Source organism: Heloderma suspectum, chromosome 12 (assembly GCF_057233095.1).
Source record: "Heloderma suspectum isolate Gila_16-S chromosome 12, 16-S_ref, whole genome shotgun sequence".
Lineage (NCBI taxonomy): Eukaryota > Metazoa > Chordata > Lepidosauria > Squamata > Helodermatidae > Heloderma > Heloderma suspectum.
Genome location: NC_139469.1, coordinates 3,750,522 through 3,773,176, shown reverse-complemented (window position 1 = coordinate 3,773,176; position 22,655 = coordinate 3,750,522). Strand labels below are relative to the sequence as shown.

At 47.9% G+C, this 22,655-nt stretch overlaps 1 protein-coding gene across 1 annotated transcript in view; it reads right to left on the bottom strand.

Annotated features, from left to right (window-relative positions):
- Positions 1 to 22,655, bottom strand: part of CACNA1H (calcium voltage-gated channel subunit alpha1 H) — a 419,417-nt gene that overhangs the window by 25,231 nt on the left and 371,531 nt on the right. Inside the window, exons 24-27 of the mRNA XM_084818118.1 lie at positions 21,742 to 21,831; positions 19,621 to 19,834; positions 4,876 to 5,027; positions 3,408 to 3,517 (exon numbers count right to left, since the gene is read on the bottom strand). Coding sequence (XP_084674244.1) covers positions 3,408 to 3,517; positions 4,876 to 5,027; positions 19,621 to 19,834; positions 21,742 to 21,831 — 566 coding nt within the window. The remainder of the gene's footprint in view (positions 1 to 3,407; positions 3,518 to 4,875; positions 5,028 to 19,620; positions 19,835 to 21,741; positions 21,832 to 22,655) is intronic.

Here is a 22,655-nt window from a genome sequence, read left to right as displayed (position 1 = left end):
CAACAGCACAAGAGGCGACTCTACACATGAACATCACCAGATGGTCAATATCGAAATCAGATTGATTATGTCCTTTGCAGCCAAAGATGGAGAAGCTCTATACAGTCAGTAAAAACAAGACCTGGAGCTGACTGTAGCTCAGATCATGAACTTCTTGTTGCAAAATTTCGGCTTAAATTGAAGAACGTCGGGAAAACCACTAAACCATTCAGATATGACCTAAATCATATCCCTTATGAATACACAGTGGAGGTGAGGAATAGATTTCAGGGATTAGACCTGATAGACAGAGTGCCTGAGGAACTATGGACGGATTTCTGTAACATTGTTCAGGAGGCAGCAACTCAATCCATCCCAAAGAAAAAGAAATGCAAGAAAGCCAAGTGGCTGTCTGAGGAGGCTTTACAAGTAGCTGACGAAAGAAGGGAAGCGAAAAGCAAGGGAGAAAGGGGAAGATATATCCAACTGAATGCAGAGTTCCAGAGAATAGCAAGGAGAGCCAAGAAGGCCTTCTTAAATGAACAATGCAAAGAAATCGAGGAAAACAACAGAATGGGAAAGACTAGAGATCTCTTCAAGAAAATCAGAGATCTCAAGGGAACGTTTTGTGCAAAGACTGGCATGATAAAGGACAAGGAAGGCAGGGACCTAACAGAAGCAGATGAGATTAAGAAGAGGTGGAAAGAATACACAGAAGAACTATACAGGAAAGATCTGAATGTCCCTGATAGCCATGATAGTGCGGTCACTGAACTTGAGCCGGACATCCTAGAGAGTGAAGTCAAGTGGGCCTTAGGAAGCATTACTAACAACAAAGCTAGTGGAGATGACAGTATTCCAGCTGAGCTATTTAAAATCCTAAAAGATGATGCTGTTAAAGTGCTGCATTCAATATGCCAACAAATTTGGAACACTCAACAATGGCCGCAAGACTGGAAAAGGTCAGTTTACATTCCAATTCCAAAGAAGGGCAACGCCAAAGAGTGTTCAAACTACCGCACAATTGCGCTCATTTCACATGCCAGCAAGGTGATGCTCAAAATCCTACAAGCTAGGCTTCAGCAGTATGTGAACCGAGAACTACCGGAAGTACAAGCTGGGTTTCGAAGAGGCAGAGGAACTAGAGATCAAATCGCCAACATTCGCTGCATCATGGAGAAAGCAAGAGAATTCCAGAAAAACGTCTACTTCTGCTTCATTGACTACGCTAAAGCCTTTGATTGTGTGGATCACAACAAACTGTGGCAAATTCTGAAAGTGATGGGAGTACCAGACCACCTTACCTGTCTCCTGAGAAACCTGTACGAGGGTCAAGAAGCAACAGTAAGAACCAGACATGGAACAACCGATTGGTTCAAAATTGGGAAAGGAGTACGACAAGGCTGCGTATTGTCACCCTGCTTATTTAACTTATATGCAGAGTACATCATGAGAAATGCCGGGTTGGATGAATCAGAGATCGGAATTAAGATTGCCGGGAGAATTATCAACAACCTCCGATATGCAGACGATACCACCCTAATGGCAGAAAGCGAAGAGGATCTCAAGAGCCTCTTGTTGAGGGTGAAAGAGGAGAGTGCAAAAGCTGGTTTGAAACTCAACATTAAAAAAACGAAGATCATGGCATCTGGCCCTATCACTTCCTGGCATATAGAAGGGGAAGAAATGGAAGCAGTGACAGATTTTACTTTCTTGGGCTCCAAGATCACCGCAGACGGTGACTGTAGCCATGAAATTAAAAGACGCTTGCTCCTTGGGAGGAAAGCTATGGCCAACCTAGACAGCATAGTAAGAAGCAGAGACATCACCTTGCCGACAAAGGTCCGTCTAATCAAAGCTATGGTTTTCCCAGTAGTAATGTATGGCTGTGAGAGCTGGACTATAAGGAAGGCTGAGCGCCGAAGAATTGATGCTTTCGAACTGTGGTGCTGGAGAAGACTCTTACGAGTCCCCTGGACTGCAAGGAGGTCAAATCAGTCCATCCTAAAGGAAATCAACCCTGAGTGCTCATTGGAAGGACAGATAATGAAGCTGAAGCTCCAATATTTTGGCCACCTAATGCGAAGAGAAAACTCCCTGGAAAAGACCCTGATGCTGGGAAAGACTGAAGGCAAAAGGAGAAGGGGACGGCAGAGGATGAGATGGCTAGATAGCATCACGGATGCAATGAATATGAACTTGAGCACGCTCCGGGAGAGAGCGCAGGACAGGAAGGCCTGGCGTGCTATGGTCCATGGGGTCACGAAGAGTCGGACACGACTGAACGACTGAACAACAACAACAAAGTGTGTTTGGATTGCAGCTTCAGTCTTTGGTGAACAGAATGTATGGATTTGATGGAAGACTGGAGAGTCACTTCTATCCATCCATCCATCCATCCATCCATCCATCCATCCATCTGTTTTATTACTCTAAACATTTATATTTAGAGAGGCCCTACTTGGTTAAAGATTAGGTTGCATTAAAACATATGAGAGAAGGAAAAAATTGAGCTTTAGGAAAAAAGCAGAGATAGCATGTAATTTATTTATTTATTTATTTACTTATTTATTTTAGGATTTATAATCCACTCCACATTGAGAGATAGTAGAGCAACATACAACGAATTAAAATACAACCCACCCACCCCACACACATAAAAACAGAAGCATCTATATAACAGTGGCTGGAATTTAGTCCTTAGTCAGGAAATGCTTGCAGGGAAAGAAGCTTGCATCACCATTGATTATAGAGACACTTGAAACTTGTTGGTTCATTAAAAGCTGGTTAAATAGGAGAGTCTTAACTAGGTGTTTAGAATTCCTCAGGGTGCTGGGTGAGGGGCCCGAGGGGTTCTGTTTTGACAAGGGTGCCACTGCTAAAAAGGCCCTATCTCTGGTCATTACCCACCTGATCTTGGATGGTAGAAGCACCTCAAGGGTGCCATCTAGGCTGCATTACCAGCTTGCTTTAACATTCCATCAGGTGACCACTGATGCCCAATCCCTATCTACCGGACCCTATAAATGTACAGCTTAGCCCTCAGTCTGAAGAACTTGTCTCTGGTGTGAAGGCACAGCCTAAACTCCCACTTCCTTTCCTAATGGCTGACTTGGATCTTGACCCCTGCCTCTTTGTGACTATGCACCTACTCCTGGCCCCTCAGATCCTTTTTTGCTGCTCTAGGACTTGCTACTTTGATCCTGGACCACACCACCTGTTCCGGGCCATTTGGGACTCCCCCAGAGTCCCAGATCCAACAGCTTGGAGGCTGACCCTTGCCAAGGCCTCACACAACCACACGACAAAGCGCTTGTCACTTTGTCTACAGCAAGCGTATGCATGTAATGCCAGCAGCACCCGATTTAGGCCGCAGGCAATGCTATGGGGGTTCCCCGGCCCCGAGAACTGTGGGAATTCAGTCTAACCTGTCTTTGAAGAATCGCCGAAATCCAAAGGCTACCAGCTTCAACACTGCTTCGAACACAAAGACGATGGTGAACAGGTAGTTGCAATATTTTAATGCTTCATCCAGAGACTGCAAGGCATAAAGGTTTTGCATTAGGGTGAGCTTTTCCCCACACCATCAACCCCCCGCTCTAACCCCAGAAGGGCAACAAGTCCACAGCTCATTCCCTGCCCCTGTGTGGGCCAAACTCGATGCTATGTTAGATGCTGCCACCGAAGAACCTCGGATCTAGAACCTACCGGTGTCTCGATGTCACAACTTTCTGTGTTTTTTCACCCCGGAACACATTTAGCATAATATCTAGTTTGGCCCATAAATGCTGCAAACAGAAATGATCTGCCTGAATTTATTTCAAGGCTCGATAAACCACATTTTAAACATTCAAAGCAGTGTACAACAAAAATATTAAAGAGAGAGTTAAATGGGAGAGGGTTTTAAAGACACGGGGGCACAATTGAAACGAGCCTTCTCTGGATGCCCAGTGATTTAACTTCCCAAGGTGGTGGGGAAACTTGGATGGTCCTGACAATAGGAGAGAGTTCCCAGGAAGGAGGTTCTGGGTTTAGGACAAATAAGGCTTTCTAGGTGTGAATCCAGATCAGTTCTCTGACAAGAGTGATTGCACTGCTGGGCAGATAGAAAGAAAGGGAGAAATTAAAGGGTGTCAGAAATAGAGAGAGAAAGGGAGAGAGAGAGAAGGAGGGTTAGGGAGAGAAATGAGGTTCCAGAAAGAGAGAGAGAGGGAACATGGGGTGTCAGAAAGACAGAGAAAAGGGAGTGTCAGAAAGTAAGAGGGAAAATGAGGTGTCAGAAAGAGAGAGAAAATAGAGTGTCAGGAGAGAGAGAGAGAGAGAGAGAGGGTGGCAGAAAAAGACAGAAAGGGGTCTACAGAACAAACGTTCCCCACTCCTGGTCTGAGTTATCTAAGGTTGCCAGCTCTCTCTGGCATGTCCTCTGTGTCTTTAAGAGTTACACAACAGCCAAAAAACAACTGGTGAAGCTTTTCCCAGTGCATGCCAAGAAAAGCTTCACCTGATTTAATATATTCCAGCATACTGTCTCCAACGGTGGTCAGCCAGCTGCTTCTGAGAAGCTCCCAATCAGGGCAGAATGGAGAAAACCAACTCCTATTGTTTCTAGTAAATCTGAGGAGCTCGTAAATGGAGGTATTCCACCCTGCACATGGATGTTCCATTTGGATATATCAATTCTTTTGCTTCAGGCTATGAAAGCTGGTCCATCTAGCCATTGTCTACACCGACTGACAGCAAGCATCTAGTAGTGAAAGCTCTTTCCTAGTGTTGCCATCTGCTATCCTTGCTTAACTGGAGATCCTAGGAATCGAACCTGGGACCTTCTTCAGGCAAACCAGCTCCTCTACCACTGAGCTATGGGGTTGCCCTATATGAAAAAAGCACTGCCCATACCTTGGGCTGGTTGAAGTGTTCCATTGACATGGTAATGACATTGACTCCAATGATGAAGGTGATGAAAAGGTCCAGGTAGTGGCTGGTGCAGAGCGTGTGGATGTATTTCCGTGTCGGCGAGTAATCGGCATAGTATGGTCGCCTTTGGGCTTCTGCGGAAAGAGACAACGAAAGACATTGCTGTTAGTAACTTCCCCTGCCTTTCGAGGGGCGAGGCATGCTGCGAGGGACAACTGCATGGTTTCCTGGTGGCAGTTCCTTGCAGGCGTGTACATTCAATGGATCAAACTCCTCCTTGGATATGCGACTGAGGGTTTCAAAGAGATACAGGCTGTTCCAAGCCCAACGCGGAATGAGTAAAGGGACTTGGGGCATTAACGCCAGCAAAGTATCTCGGGGGCTGCTCCTCCGCCCACAAGGAAATGAAGCAAGGCTCCACCGTGCTCCGGGATTCCTGGAAAGGAAGAGAAGTCTCTCTAGACACACTTCAGGTTTGCCACGTTCAAAACCCATCATGGTTGGTGTAAATACCATGGGATCTCTCTCCCAGTCATTTGTGTATTGTTTTCATACAAATATTCACCTCTTGTTTGCTTCTTGCGTTGCTTTAGAAAGAGACACGTGGTACACTCCCAAGTCTATCCTAAAAAAAAAACCTCCTAAAAATGGCCTTGTTGGGTCAGACTAAGGTCCATTTGATCCAGTCTCCCATCTCGGACAGCCATCAGCCATCAGGAGCCCCCTGGAGTTCCTCCTCCTCTTCCTCATTGCAACCCACGTGTTCACCTGCCTCTTACTCTGGCCCAGACAATGGTGGTGGGGAGAAGGAGAAGCAGGAAATGCCCTTGCCTTCTGGCTCACTGCCTCTCTGCCTGTCAAGCAAGCAAGTGGAAGCAAGGATGAGAAAGAGGATGAGGAGGAAGAGCAGCTGGAGACAATGGAGATGAGAAAGTAGACTCACTGAGCGAGGGGCCCGTGGAGGCTGCCTTGCCAAAGGTCCCTCAGAAACCTGGAGACAGCAATGGGTTGCTGTAAAGTTAAGTTCATAATTGAGTTCATGGCTGGGGAGAGGAATGTGTTGCAGCTTTGCTGAAGGGTTGCAGCACATGAATTTTTGCAGAGGGGCCTTGCTGAAATTGGTGCAGTGTGTCAGTGACAGCCCCGCCCCCCCGATTTTGGAAGGAAACAAGGTGCATGGGCAGGCTTCCTAGCATGCCATGGCCTCCCTTGTTTCTTTTCTTGCAAAATCATGGGGTTTATTTCCCCACCACCACCACCATTGTGGCCACAAATTTAGCGACAGCAGTGGCAGGGCCCCCACAAAAAGCCATGGGGGGCTGTGTGCCCTGTATTGCCCACCCCTGCTGTAGGGTATGAAGGGTGATGGCCCACCCTAAGGCCTGGCCTGGCATCTAGTACTGAGAGCTGTGCTGCCAGCGTGCCTGGAAGCTCCATTTCGCTATTGTGGGCTAATATTACGCCATTGTTAGACCTGCCTTCCTCTATGAGTTATTCCACTCCTTTTTAGAAGTCATCAAAGCTAGTGGTGATGACTCTGTCTTGGGGTCCTGAATTCTCTAGCTAATGCCAGCCTTCCCAAACCCAGCACCCTGCACAGGTGTTGGGCTTCAACTCCCATGATTCCCAGCCAGCATGGCCATTGCCAGCTGGGAATCATGGGAGTTGTAGTCCAACATCTCTGCAGGCCACAAGGTTGCGGTAGGCAGATCCATGCTATCACTGAGTAGGTTCAATGCTCCACTCTTGATCTCGAAAGCTGGATGGTGGAGGCAGCCAAGCATTTAAAGAAAACTAAATAAAGATGGGGCAGAAGAGTTGAAACTCCTCCAGGGGCCTTCCTGGTCATTCGTAAGTCTCCGCTTGCCGAGTCGCCGGCCCTTGACCTTTTTAATGCTTTCCAGCTGACATTACACTGCGAATTGTTTTGCTGATGTCAAAGGTAACCGGATCAGAATGTACGAGCTGAAATAATCAGATCAAAAGGAAACCAGATTGGCTGGAAACCCTTCGGCTATTAATTCTTCCTGTTCCTCTCTTGATGGCTAAAAAGGACATTTTAAATGCCTTTTGACCAGGGTCTCCAGTGCTTCTCCCAGCCACATGATTTGAAAGCAAAGCAAAAAGCAAACACTGCTCTTTTCTGGCTGGGTGGATTCTAGCTTTCAAAACTATTTGCAAGAGCCCCATAAATCAGCTCAGAGCAGATTGGCAGTCTGTGTTTCTTGAGCATGGCTAATCCTACTTCTCATGTATCAAAAAAGCAGAGTTTTGAATCCTTATGTAAATAAACAGAAATGTGGGCTCGCATCGCTGAAATAGCTTTGCTCCATGTAGCATGCAGAGACCAAAACGAAGACTGGTGACAAAGAACGAACCGTGTACAAGGAGCTTTGGCTTCTAAATGCTTAAGAAAGGAGGAATCAGCAGTGGATGTGTGGGTCACCTATGGGCAACCTTAAAGCTCAGACCTATGGCCAAGCACCTTGCAGGATTGGGCTACAGCGGGGGCTCTCAAACATTCTAACTTCAGAGAATTCTCTACACTGCACTTCTTGAAACAAGCAAACAAGGATCCCCCCCCCCCCGACCTCTGTTTTCTAAAATTGCACACAGGGATCCTCCATCAATGCAGAACTTTGTTTCTGCAAGAACTATTTCATTTTTACCTCTTCCCTGCCCATCTCCCAGGGGTGGGCAACATGTGGCTTTCCAGAAGTTTTGGCCCCTCTACTCTGAGCTCCTATCAAGGAAATTCTGGGCATTGCAGAAGATTCAGGGGCACATTCTAGGGCACACATTCATCTTACCAGGGACACTAGCCAGGCTAGGCCTCCGTTGTGTGTCTTTCCCAAATCAGGGCTCCCAGCAAATCAGGCAATGGTGCTTTGTCTGTGTGCTTTATCTCCAGTGCCCTGTTCCCACTGTAGGCCCACCAGACTGAGCTCTGAAGGCACCATCTAGGTTGCAGTACCAGCCTGCATGAGTATGCAGGATTGGGACCCTGGGAGGGCCAGATTTGGCCCTCAGCTTGAGGTTCAGCACCCCTGCCTTAAAGCCTTGCACTGCTCAAGGAAATGGTCCTAGACTTCGCTGGATCAAGTTGCTCACTTGGAGCTCTCCACGGTGCTGGAATAACTAGCCAGCCTTGCTGCGGGCATCTTCTCAAGGCCAGGAGAGGGCGCCCTGTTTGGTTTTGACTATAATGTTTGCTTTTGGCCCTTCTAGTCCTCTATTGCTGTTGAGCCTCTTGAACCCTGCTAGCCTAGGGGCAATGCACCTGCTTCCCCTCCACCTCTTAGCTTTGAATCATGACCACCTGGAACCTGACCATTCATGCGACCTGTTGGGCCTTACTAACACTCTGTGTGAACTGCGAAGGTGCCCTGAAACACACTCCACACTCCCATGGTGCTGCCCATTGCAGGAGATGGTCAGTCGTGGGGATCAGGGTAGTCTCTCATCATGATAGACCTCACTGAGGAACTTCTGATGGGTTCCAATGAAAGTCTCCCCAGAACAAAGTTTGAAAGCCTCGGATGGGACTGTGCTGTCCCAGTAGTGCTATGAGGCAAAGTCATGACTGGTGCCTTCCAGCCAGCCTCTAATGTGGCAAAGTGCATGGATGCATCAAACTAATTTAGCAAGGAAACTGGGAGGCTTGGGTAGCACTTCAGGTGGGTTGAGAAGACAGGGTGAGAAGAAGCTCTTGAAACATCTTCAGTGTGCCAGTGAGAGGATGGAGGAGACCTTCCAACTTGGAGACATGTACATAGTAGCAACTTGATGACACTGGAAGTCACATGCAACACACATGTCATGCTACGTTCCTTAATGCATGCAATGTCCATTAGAAGAGATGCCCACTCATGCACTGCGGAAGGTAAGGACACGCAGTGGTGTGTGCTGGGGTGGGGACAGCAGTGACTGGGGAATGGTGGGCTTAACTCCACTTTTGGTTATGGTGATGTGGAATCAAGGCATAATCCCTTTGAAGCCAATGCATAAGCTGTTGCACAAATGCAGATGAGACAAGTCAGAAGTACACATGTTTCTAGACACATTTTTGTCTCCCTTTGCTTTACGAGGCTTATGGCACAACACACGGTGGAGGCCTGGGAGTGAGTCCCTGGCTGGTAAATGTCCCCCATGCGGTGCACAGAATGTTTATGTGCATGAACTGATACTTGCATATAAGAACATAAGACAAGCCCTGCTGGATCAGAGTCCATCTAGTCCAGCATTCTGTTCACACAATAGCCAACCAGCTGCCTGTGGGAAGTCCACAAGTAGGACATGAGTGCCACAGCACCTTCCCACCCATCTTCCCCAGCAACTGCTGTACATAGGCTCGCTGACACTGGTACTGGAGGTAGCACAGAGCCATCAGGGCAAATAGGCAGTGATAGCTTGATCCTCCATGAATGTGTCCAATCCCCTTTTAAAGCCATGCAAATCACTGGCCAATTTGTCCAATTCCCCTTGAAAGCCATCCAAACTGGTGGCCATCACCACATCTTGCGGTATGCCTGCCCACATGACCTCCCCCCCCTTTTTATGGTGGATGAATCAGAAACAGAGATTATGTGCATATATGCACCCAACCACATGGCACACTATACGTGGGGGTGCATGAGAACCAAAGATTCACTCCTACATCCTGATGCTCATAGAGTTGGTATGCTTGACAAGGCCTTGGGCTTCCCTTTGGTGGCACCATTTTGACTAAGGTTGGGTACAAACGAAGGCCAATGTTTGTGATTGGTGGTAGGGTGAGACCCTCACTTCCCATGCCTCTGAACACATGAATGCAAACAGATGCACCACAAATACAATTGCCTCCTCCCCTCTGGTACCCCACAGTGCTGCCACCCATGGCTCTCTAGGTTGCCCCACAACTCATTGTGCTGTTACTACCCGCCCTTGTTCCTTGTCCAACATCTTTGATTCAAAGCTAGCAGGCATGTATGCGTACTCAAGTCCATCGAACGCATCACTGTGGACATTTCTGGCCTCTTGTACCCCCTAAGTGGCAAGATCCCCCCTCCCCTCCCAATCTGGGCTTTGGGCTGAAGACTTCAGCATTGCAATGTGCCTTATAAAAAGGACACAGGCGGGAAGCATTGGACTGGCAGGGGCTCTGTGCCTCTGACGTTTCAGAGCTTAGTCTCAGGAGTCTGAAATGTATAAGCATAAGTCAAAGGTTAATGGCCATGAGCAAGTCTCTATTGATGGTAATGAGAAGAAAGAGGGCCAGGGGAAAGAATGTAGTCGATGTCCTCTGGCATTCCACCAGGGCGATCGACACACCTACATGTCTGGCTTTCAGTGAAAATCCAGGTGTGCCATTTCTGTGAGGAACACACAGATCCAATGTGAAATGTGACAAGGGCACACCACCAATGGCAAGGAAAGGCTGATGAGAGAAACAGAAACAACGCGATGGTGTTCTCGAGGCTTCTCCAGGATTCTGCGTAAGATGAGCCCTTCAGGATAAGACTATCCCACAGTGGCCAGACAGATGCCCCAATGGGAAGCCCACAAGCAGAACATGGAGGCAATAGCCCTCCCCGCAGCATTGACTCTCTCCAGCATCTGGTACTTAGATTATACAGCAATTATGGCTAATATTGAGAGACACCCCTCTCCTCCATAACTTCGTTGAATCCCCTTTTAAAGCAGGAGTGCTGAGCCTCAAATCCGGCCCACCTGGGGTCCCTATCCAGCTCCTCAGCATTCCCCAGATGGCCACACCCCTTCATAGGAACATCGGAAGCTGCCTTGCACCGAGTCAGACCCTGGGTCCATCTAGCCCAGTATTATCGACACTGACTGGCAGCGGCGGCTCTCCAGGGTTTCAGGCAGGGGTTTCTCCAGCCCTACCTGGAGATGCTGGGGATCGAACCTCGGACCTTCTGCACGCAAAGCAGGGGCTGTACCACTGAGCTATGGCCCTTCTCTTGCCCCCTGACTACCGATGGTTTGGTGGTTTCCTGATTCTTGTGCAGTTCTTTCCCTCATCTTAAAACGTTGAAATACTCCTCCTAAGGCTTAGTTATTGGCAGTAAGAGGTTGAAGCTAAAATAGGAAGGTATTTTTGGCCCCTCCCTTTTTGCCTTCAGCCCCACCCACCACTGGCATGCAGCCACCGAGAGCTTCTATCAAATGGAACTTGGTCCTCAGGAGGAAAGAGGTTCAACACCTCTGTTTTGAGCCTCCACGACAACGAAACCCATAAGTAAATCCTGCATTGTGTGAAGGGGGACTGTGTTTTAACTGTCTGGAATCTGTTGCCTGTCAGTTTCATTGGTCCTACCCCCCGCCCCTCAGTTCACGTACGAGTCCAAGCAAAGACTTTGGGCCACTGGAGATTCAGAACAGACTTTTCCTCTACGCTTTCTCTCCACACCCTGCTCCCCATTCCTGTCAGCAAGTGGAAAGCCTCATGGACGAGGCTGTTGCAGGCAGTAAAGCTGCCCCCATCTGATAGCTCAGCTGGTTCTGACAATTCTGGGGACAATAGAAGAAATGGAGGCTGCAGGAACCACATTTACAACTGTGTTCCTGGGGCAACTTCCCTGCCCCAGTTCTTGCGGTTTGGTAAGAATTGGCCCAAAAGCAGAGAATCACTCAGGGATTCCTGAGGCTGCTCAGATGATAGGGTGGGGGAAGGAGTGTGGAAGGGGTAGGAATGGATGAGAAAATAGTTTCTTCTCATTTTTGATCAAAATTTATCCAGTTTGCACCTTCCAGAAGAAACACAGGCTTGGACACAATCTGCAGTCAAAGTCTGTACATTTCTGAGCTTGCAATGTGATTCACAGACTCCCAAAATGCGTTCAACAGCATCCGTACATTTGAAGAATGCGCATGAAAAAATAAATACTTTTGAAAAATGTGCACAAATATGCTTCTATCAATGGGAGAAGAATGCACACATTTCAAAGATGCGCACAACTGATGCACACATTTGGAAAAACACATGAAAATTACGCACAGATTTTCATGAGAAATGAAAAAAACAAAGCTCACAACCTGATATGGACTCAAGTCGGAATGAGCTCTGACACAGAATTTGGAGACCTTGGATGAGCTGGAGTTTTGCCGATTCCCACATCTGCAGGAAGGTGCTTGAGCGCTCTTGCTCACATTTGGGTTTGGGATTGCAAACGGGACATGTTTGGATGATTTGCAAACAGAATCGAAATTCTTGTACCTTCCTAGCCCTAGGTGAAGACCAGCCTTTGTCAGTCTGGCGTGCCAAGGGACAAAAGCCCACAATGGGCCCCCTAGACTCTGAAATGTCCTCATTTCCTGTGACTTGCTAAACAAAGACGGGGAAAACACATATAGAGGAACAGTCAGAGCTAGACGAGTGTCCTGACAAAGGCAGATGGATGGACACAAGAGGCAGGTGGGCAGACAAACAGATGCCCAAGGGGTAGATTTTTCAGGTATGCCAAGTTCTGCTGTGGTACCATCTTGAATTGTGGCCCCTCTCATCCTCCATCTTCTGTTTGAAAAATCACTGTCTCTTGAGAAGTGATCATAGTGAACCCCATTCCTGTTTTGACCAGCACCTCTGACCCATTTTGTCGCTTACACCACCGTACCTTTCCTTATGAAGCCCCATCCAGTTAAGACACAAAATGCCACGTGACCACACCCAACTCAGCTCAGTTGCACCAATTCACAGACATGGTGCTGACCATGGAAACACACACACACACACACACACACACACACACCATGAAGCCACCACAAAGAAGCCACAGAGCATCAGCCACGCTTCAGATCTTTCTGAGTCTGCCATTTGTTTTTAATAGCCAAAGAACTCAAGAATCCGTCCATCAAAAAACGACACCCAAACCCTTCATGACGGAAATAACTGGTGGGGGTGGGTGGGAACTCCACCATGCTTTGATGTTTAGATTATCATCTTTACATTGTTAGCAGCTTCCTGGATTCTCATTGGAATTTCCTGACCAGCCAGGAGTAGGAAGGCACTGTAGCTAGGCAGGGTACATGGCCAAATCAGTGGGCTTCTAGGCACGTGCAACCCACCGGTTGCTTAGAAGATGTTTGGAATAAGTTACCACCTGGCTACAATGCGCACAGAATCACATGGAAAAACTTGGGCTGGATTGTACCATGTCAGGCTGGTGGTAGGGGAGCCACGTGTGTAAAGTGGCTGGTGGCTGTAGAGCTTTGGTAGTCTATGTGGGAAACCTCCAAATTAGATTACTGCAATGTGCCCTATGAGGGGCTGCCTTTGAAGGCGGTTCAGAAGCTGCAACTTGTGCAAAATGCAGCAGCCAGATTGAAAATGGGGACCAGAAGGGCTGGACATATAACATCAAATTAGGCTCGAATGCACTGGCTCCCTGTACATTTCTGAGCCCAATTCAAGGTGCTGTTTTTGACCTACAAAGCCTTACACAGCTCAGGACTCCAAAACCAGATGTAGCGCCTCTCCCAGTATAAACCTGCCTAAACACTATGATGGTCACCTTTGGCCCTCCTCCAGGTGCCTCCTCAGAGAGAGGCTTGGAGAGTGGCAATAAGGAAAAGGGCCTCCTCAGTGGTGGCCCCCAATTATAGAACTGTCTCCCCAGTGAGGCCAGCCTAGCGCCAACACTGCCATCTCTTTGGCACCAGATTAAGACCTAACTCCATTGTTTATATGTTGTATGTACATGGCTTTTATATTACATTCCAATATTGTATTTTTATGGCTTTTAATTTTTGTAAATGGCCTAGAAAGCTTTGGCTATTGGGTGGTATAGAAATGTGATAAATGAAATGACTGGAGAGGGAGCCTTCTTGGTGGTAGCATCCAGATTTCTTAGACATGTCTGTCTGCCCCCATCATGGCTATTGTTCAGACTCTAGGAGATGCCCACCCTATTCTCTTGTGCTTTTCATGGTACCTGAGGGCCTGAAATGGCATTCGTCGCTATTCTTTAATCTGCGTTCTGTATGGCTTTTTACATAGTTTAAATATATCAGCTCCACACTCTGTTTTTAAGATTCTCTCCTGCTCTCAATCCTGCTGTTGGTGAGGTTTTAAAGTTTTCAATTGTTTTTTAAAGTTTTCAATTGGTTTTTAAAGTTTTCAAATAATTCTTAAATTGTTTAAAGTTTTAATAGTAAGTTGCTTCAGTTGTCCTATCTGGTGACTGAATGGCCAACTCATCATACATGTATAAAAAATAAAATGTAGGATAGGAAGAAATTCCATAAGAAAGAAAGGGACCCCAAATGGGTGTATCTGCATTTGCTTCCCGCAGGGGAAAACGTACAGGGACGGACCATGTTGGGCTCTGCATATCTTGGGCATTGAAAAATGGCAAGAGGAGGGGGCAGATGGATGTTCTGCAACGTTTTCAAGAGAAAGGCAGGCAGAAAGGATGCCTGAGAGAGATCAGCAAGAGAGAGGATGGAGGACAGAATCAAGATGCATGTCTTGTTTTTCTCAGCACTTTCATTAGGGGAGACCTCCGATCACCCCACACTTTGCAGCTCCCCCTTGACCTCATCTTGCAGCCGCCTTCAGGCACCAGTCCCCTGGGAGAGAGGGCAGAGCAGATTCTCATGGATGTTCAAAGGAAATGTTTAGAAAGTGCTAAATATCGACTTAGCTGCTATTGAGAAAAGGCCTGAGAGACCCTGACAGGGAGAAGCCTGGGAGCCAATGGGGTTGCGCTTTCCCCTGCCTTCCCAAACAGAAAGGTGCCAGGTTTGGGGAAGGCTTGGTCTATCTGCAACGGTTGCATCGGTTTTCTCTATCACGGTTTGCCTCTCCTTCAAAGAATGCTGGGAATTAGAGGCCTGCTTGTTTCTTTGTTTGAAATAAAGAAGCTGAGAATAGCTGTCCCTACACAGGACCACAGTTCCCAGGGTCTCCTTGAGGCAAGGGCAGGATGGCCAAGCCAGTTCAAGTCTGCAGCTGAGTCATCCCTTTGGCTCTGTTGAACATTCGCTGAGCCACAGGCAGAATGCCTGCCAGGCCTTCAGGAAAGCTAGGATTTTTATTGCGTTACCGCTGTGTTTTTAATTATGTTTTAATGCATTTGTTTTATTATTGTTTTAATCAAGTTTTATTCATGATTGTGAGCTGCCTTGAGTGCCATTTTTCTTGGTAGAAAAGTGGGGTATAAATCAAATCAATCAATCAAATCAATCAATCAATCAATCAATCATAGGATGCTCATGGATCTCTGTCACAAGGCCCTTTCTGAGAATCAAAACAGTCCTGTGATTTTCCACCGCCCTTCTCTGCCATCAGCCAGTTACCCCCTTTCTTGATTACTTTGCAATGGGAAAGAGCCAAACGAATGCCTTCCAGAATCTCAAGATGGTGTTTATTGGGCGATGGCTGCTAAATAGATTGGTTCAAAGCTTGCCTCTCCCATGAACTCATGAGGTGGCCAAAGGGGAGCCACTCTCCCTCAGCCTTAGCCCCACAGCTGTAAAATGGAGATAATAATACCAACTTCCCTTACAGGGCAGAGGTAAGATTCGCTATAGACACGTGCAATGTATGTTTATAGGAAGCCACTTGAGTCAAACTACTGGTCCCTCTAGCCACCTGCCTGGGCCCTTAGGTCATCTTCAGAGGCCCTCCTCCATGTGCCCCCCAAAGGAAGCTAGGCAGGTGGCCACAAGGCAGAGGGCCTTCTCAGGGTGGCACCCCACCTATGAAATGAACTCCCCAAAAAGGTTCGCCTGGCACCTACACTGTTACCTTCCCAGTGCCAGGCAAAGACCTTTCTTTTCTCCCAGACATTTTTAGAGACCTAGTGCTAGGCTATTACGGCTGTTTTATCAGTTACTGTGCTGTTCATTGGTTTGCATCATATTGTATTTTATTCTTTTAAATATCTGTACAGTATTTTATATTTTTAACTGTGGTTTACAATGGCATTTTAGTTTTTAACTGGTTGTAATCCGCCCAGAGAACATTAGTTATTGGGTGGATTAGAAATGTGCTAAATGAATGAATGAATGAATGACTGGCAGTGGCTTTCCAGGGTCTCTGGTGGAGAGAGAGAGGACTTTCCTGGCCCTGCTGGGAAACGTGTATATGCCAGGCTTTGAACCTGGGGCCTTCTACATGCAAAGCATGTGCTCTGCCACCAAGCTATGGTCCTTCCCCCATCACCCACCAAATAAAGTAAGACTCTGGTCCTCATGGTTTCACATAAAGAACTCAATTCAATAGGAACATAGGAAGCTGCCTACTACTGAGCCAGATCCTTGGCCCATCCAGCTCGGCATTGTCTACACTGACTGACAGTGCTCTCTTGATCAGCCTTCCCCAAGCTGGTGCCATCCAGGTGTGTGGGACAACTCCTGGAATCCCTCAGTCACATCTGGCAGCACCAGGTTGGGGAAGGCTGACTAGGGTCTCAGACAGGAGTCTTCCCCAGTCCTCCTTGATGTCAGGAATGAATCTGAGTGTGTGGAGATGTCTGGCAGCTCAGATTCGGAATCAGAATGGGAACAGCAAGAACAGGGGGAGGTACCCTCCCCAGTGAGCACAGATACAGCGAGACTTCCTTCCCAAGACTGTGATGCACAGATGGCCCAGCCTGAATGGCTCCCCCATTCCTCCACCCTGAGAATGAAAATTTCCAAGGAGGAGGAAGAAGAGGGGCATGACTTGACAGATGCTAGGGCATGATGCAAAGCAAAGCAGGAAAAGTGAGGGGCAGGGCTCAGATGCTTCGCCCGGATAGCCATTCTTGGAAGCCAACATAGGAGGGAGCCACCGTAAGGGAGGGGCATCCCTGCGAAGCTAGTCTGGCCGAGACGTTCTTGCCCAGATTGCTGGCAACTTCTCTAACTTCCACTTCGGCTCCTCTATTGATGCTTGTAGATGTGTGGATTAGCTGTTTCATTGCAGTCTGAGAGTTTCCTAGAACTCGCATTTGTAAAGAAGTGAGTCATTGACTAATAAAGTAGTGTAGCCCGAAACCTTGTTTCCTGGAGTATGTTGATTGCGAAGGGGGTGGTCGATGAAGGAGGTGAGACTGGGAGAGGCTGCGGATTGAACTCACGACCTTCTTTAGGCAAAGCTTGCACACTTCCAATGAAACTATGGCGCCTCTCCTCCTTAGCATCTCCCCCCCAATGTTCCTCATCCTGCCATAGATTCACCTGTATCCTGTGCTGTCAGCTCCCAGTGATTCCCCCTACCCCCCGCTGGTCGTCCCCCTCTCCCCCGGCTTAAAATTTTCCGCTGTTGCTTCTTTATCAAACGCTCCTGCCATCCGACACTAATATCTCCTCTCATCACCCTTGTTCTCCCTGTGGTGTATCGACTGTAAACCCCCTGGGCAGGTAAAAGAGCACTTCTATTTTCCCTTTCAGCACACTGTTAAAACAGTAAGAAGAAGAGAAAGAAAGAAAGAAAGAAAGAAAGAAAGAAAGAAAGAAAGAAAGGTTGCTGGAATGTGATATGGCTTCTGCATCTACTCTGCTCAGAAGCCTGAGTGGAGGCCAGTTAGGTCTAGAAAAATGTCCCACAGAGTAGCTGAAGGTGCATCTCTTCTAATGGACTCCATCCATGGGGTGGGGGCCCTTTCCCCCTGAGCCCTCCCCAAGCTGAAGGTCTCCCCACTCCATTTTCCCCCTCATGCAGCATCTGCGTGGCATGCGGGGACCATGCGCCAAGACCCTAAAGAAAATGACAGCTACTTGATCGATTTTGGTTTTAAAAAATGTATATATAATAATAATTGGAAAAAATCCATCACTGTACCTTTAAAAATGTTGGTGATGCTTTAAGTACCAGGGGACACAATGGTGCCACTGGGAATAATCCTCAGACACGACGTAAAATAGGGTGATGGGCATCTGTTCCAAAAGGGCACCCTTAACCATGCCTAAAGGAACCTGCTGGTAACTTAACTCAGGATCCTGCTTCTATCCTCAGAATCATGTCCCCTGAATTCACAAACAACACAGGCTACTTAGATCTCCTCTACTAATTTCATTTATCTAGAAACCTAGCAAGCACCTTTATACAGAGTCAGGCCTTTGACCTATCTAGCTCCGTTTCATCTACCCCAACCAGCAGTGGCTCTTCAGGAGTTGGACTACAGGAGGCTTTCCCAGCTAGGGATGTCAGAGAAATCTGCAACGGACTCAAGTGAATTCAGGTTTCTATGAATCTGTCCTGCAGGTTCTGCAGCACACCAGCTTTTGGTGAGTTGCATGGACTTGCAGCCTGATTTTTAACTTTTGGGGGGGATTTGCACAAATTAGCACTTGCGCTAATGCACATTAACGTGAATGTGCATTAGCGCAAATGCACATTAGTGCAAGTGGAACACAATTTTCGTGCATCCCTAAAAAAACGTCCGATTCCGTCAATAAGCGGACAATAGAACAAAAAATGCCTGAGAATCTGCAAAATACAGATGGATCAAATTTAACAAAATCCGCACATCCCTATTCCCAGCTGTACCTGGAGATGCTGGGGCTTGAACCTGTGACCTTCTGCATGCAAAGTATGTGCTCTATCATGGAGCTACAACTCTATGTAAGTTGGACCTCATTTATACTCCACCCTTCCTCCAACAAGCTCTGAGAAGCTTATGTGTGGTTTCTGGGTGTTCTCCCATCCAGATATTTCTCAGAACCTGGCTCTGCTTAATGGTATCTATTCATTGATTGCATCTACTAGAGCTGAGCTAGAATGCGCTGCTCCCAGGGTGGATGGCGAAACCGGCAGTCATCGCAACCAATTTCACAATCCTTGCAATATCCTCTCTAGGGATGTATGGATTCCTCACCATGCATTCCGGTGGGGAATTTGCCTAGGGAGAGAGATCTGTTCCTCCCCCCCCGAGAATCCTCCGGAGCAGCTCTGCTCTGTGAAGATTCCGTGGAACCGCCTGGCTTGAGGGCCACTTACCTGGTCTGTCCTGGACCCATTCGCCTCCACGCCGATCACCATGTTGCTTAAAAAAATGGCAATCGGCAGGATGTGCCTATAGACTTATATGCAAAATAGAGCCGTGAATCTTGTGTATAGGCTTATATGCAAGATTCACAGCTCTATTTTGCGTATAAGTCTATGGGCACATCCTGCCGATCACTTTTTTTTTTTTTTAAATGGCGATCGGCGCGGAGGCGAAAGGCTCTGGTTAAGCAAGCAGCCAACAGCCGTTCCACGTGGAATCCTCCTGGAGCAGAGGCAAGTGGAGCTGTCCCGCTGCGGATTCTGGAGGCCGGATTCCAAAGAATCCGGCCTCATTTGAATCCGCAACGGATTTCTCTAGCATCCCTAATCCTCTCCATCTCACCTGTGATAGAGTTGGATCTCTTACCTTCAGTGCTTCAGCGCTAGATAAAGACATGCCCATGTGGATAATCCTTGCTGTGTGAAGGAATTGCACTCTGCACCTGCTCATGGGACACTGTGATCATTTTTACTATGTATATTCTAGGACTGAGCTTTGACACTGAAAAAAAATGCTGGGTGAGTATCTGAGGCCAAGTGTGCAGGAGGAGCTGGCGGGGGAAGGACGCAGTCACTTCTGGCTCTTAAAGCATCTCCAAATGGTGAAATGAAAAAAAAAAAAGCCTTCTTCCGTCCCACCGTCAAACCAAAGCAAACCAAAAATAAGAAGACTCAAAAAAAAAGAAAAAAAAAGATCTTGCTTTGGAAGCAGGCAAGGCTCAGAAAGATTTTGATTTGTACCGCTGTCTACCGACCAGACATATATATCGCCTTACTCCTGCGCTTTTTCTCCAGCCGCCGAAGACGCTTCTCCTCACGCCGCCGGGCCTCCTCGGCTTCCTGGTGCTGCCGGCACTTGTGGAAGTTCTCCACCACCACCCCGACAAACATGTTGAGCACGAAGAAGCTGACGATGAGGAGGAAGGAGATGAAGTAGAGGAGCATCCAAGGGTTGTGGTTCTGGCTGGGCTGGCGACGCATGCGGGAAAGAAGCAGGAAGAGCAAGAGAGGGAGAACAGACAACATAGGATAAGCATGAGAAGGAGCAGTGAAGCCCACCCTCCAGGGTTCCCCAGCTGGCCACACTCGCTTCCCTGGTCCCACCTGATTTCCCCTGGCTACCCATTGTTTGGAGGTTTCTTGGCTTTTGTGCAGAGTTATCCCCATTCTAAAAGGTTGAAATTGTCAAGATCCCCTTAGCCCCCCACTTCACTTCTATGCCGAAACACACACAGATGAGAGGCTTCAGTCTACAGCTTTTAATCCATTACCTCACAGGGTCATACAGATGCTCAGAGAAACTCTCTGTCTACAAGGAATGCCTTCAGGGGATCCAAATGGAATTTACGAGAGTTGCCTGCCGTTTGAAGAGGGAGGCGGTCTCGCTAGCCCAACTTAAGGGGGAGGGGAGGTCCCTCTCTTCTCATGAGGCCTCTAAGCGCAGCTTCTCACACAAGGCCAATCGGGTGGACGGTCTAAGTTCTGCCCCTGCCTTCTCTCTCTTTGCTCTGCGCCTGCACCTGGCATCTATTAGGTCATCCTCCTGTTCGCTGCCTCTCATGGGGGAGCGGGTTGAGGAGGGACCCTCAAGCTCAGCTATCTGTATGTTTGTAACCTGAGAAGCAGGCCTACTCATATCTGGACTAGCCTGGGAAACCCTCCCCCCATGTCTGATGGTTCTCCTTCAGAATCTGAACTGCTATCCCACTCCCTGCTCTCAGAAACACACCTGACAGAAATGCTTCTCCTAAGGCTCAGCTATCAGCAGTGAGAGCTTTATGCTAAAATATGTTGGCATTTCTGGTGGTTTGCCCTGGCCCATTTTTCCTCTGACCCCACCCACCACTATAATGCGGCCCCCGCAAGCTTCTCCAAAATGGAATTCAGCTCTTGGGCTGAAATAAGTTTTTCACCCCTGGTATAAGGTATCAGGTGTCCTGAAAGAGTTGGTACAATGGTCAACGGACCAGTCCAGTATTGTCAAAAAACTGGTCAGTTGACTCGAGTTAAATATTGTCAAGTATTCTACGAAGTTCACAGCACCAATGCAGCTTGAAGTACCACCCTACTGCCTACTTGGCACAACCGCCTTTTTTTTTTTTTTAAGTGGCTGTTGTTGTTGTTACTACTGCTACTACGACTACTACATTTAGATCCCACTTTTTTTCCCCTTGCAAGGACCGCAAGGCAGCTTACATAGTCCTCCCCCTCTCCACTTTACCCCCACAACGACACTGTGAGGGAGGTCAGTCTGAGTGTCAGTGCCTGGCCCAAAGTCACCCAGCGAGCTTCATGGCTGAGCAGGGGTGCTCTCACAAAATGGTTGCCTTGGAGGGGCTTGCGCATCCATAAACCAGCTGCCAACATGGGCGTGGTTAGTCATAAAACTCTCATTTCCCAGAAGGCCAATTGGCGAGATTAAAAGAAAAATAACTTGTCCAAGAACCTAGCTACAAGGCAGAAGTAAGGGCTGAGCTCCAAAACACGACAAAACCCACTCAGTCAAACCCAAATAAAGATGGGGCTGGAGGGCAGCACTTTGCTTTGCAGCACACCAGCTTCCCAGGTAAAATAAATTAATTTAAACATCTTAAGAAATAACATACAAACCAGGAGGGGCAGGGCACCTGCGGGGCACCAAGAGAGGAACTCGCGGACACATTGGCACCATGTTGGAGACCCCAGGGTTACAGGCACTTGTGAATGACCCATCAGGCAGCCCAGGCAGAACTCTGATATTATTTCATCAAGCCAGGGGAGCCAAGGCCAGACATGTCGCTGCCAGTCATCAAGAGATGGACGTGCATGTGTCCACAAGCCTTAAACGCCTCCCCAATAAATGCCTCCCCAGTAAAACTGTTGGGACCTTTAGCTACCTGCTGGTCGATGCCCACTGCATCCAGTCCGTCGTACATGATGTTCACCCAGCCGTCTTTGGAGGATAGGACGAACAAGGACATCAGTGCCTGTGGAAGCAAAGAGCACGCTCCTTCCATTCATTAAACTGGCCCTCCTTTTAGGGAAAGAGCTAAGGTAGCTCCATCGGCAACTCCCCATTTCCCAAGCGTCAGGAGACATTTTACGCTTACCACAGCTGGACAGCCGGGCTTCGCTTATCAAAAATTGTGCATGTCGGCAGGCAGAGAAATCTCAGGAAGGGGGCAGAATTACAGTCAAACATGTAGGGAAGGTCTGCTTTAAATAGGGACAGAGGAATTATGTTCCAGATTTATTATCATTTTCAGGCTGCTCTTGCTGGGTGCCTCTGTTTCAGGACAGGCAGCAGTGCAAACAAAGCAGGGATGAGCCACAGCTCTGGGTTCAGATGTTGCAACAAACCACGGTTGAAACAGGCCAGGCTCCATAAGCCAACAACGAACTATGGCTTCTATTTGTGGCTCACAGTTGGTCAGTAAACCATGTGGTGATGAGTTCAGACACAATGACAAGCCAGATTTCGACAAATGACACCATGGCTTAGCATTATGTGCGAACCAAGCCATTGGGTGCAAATTTGCAGGGAAGCAGATTCTGGCTAAACGTCAGGAGAAGGACTGCATGGTACAAGCTGTTTGACAGCAGGACAGACTGCCTTGGGCGGTGCTGAGCTCTCCTTCGCTGAAGGTGTTTAAGCAAAGGCTGGATGGCCATCTGTTGGGGATGCTGTCGATGCTGCACCGAGCAGGGGGTTGGTCTGGTACCTAATCCTTTTTACACTGGCGATGCCAAGTATCGCACCCTGGGTGCTTTGCATGCAGCGCAGGCGCTCTACTCCTGCGCTACGGCTCCT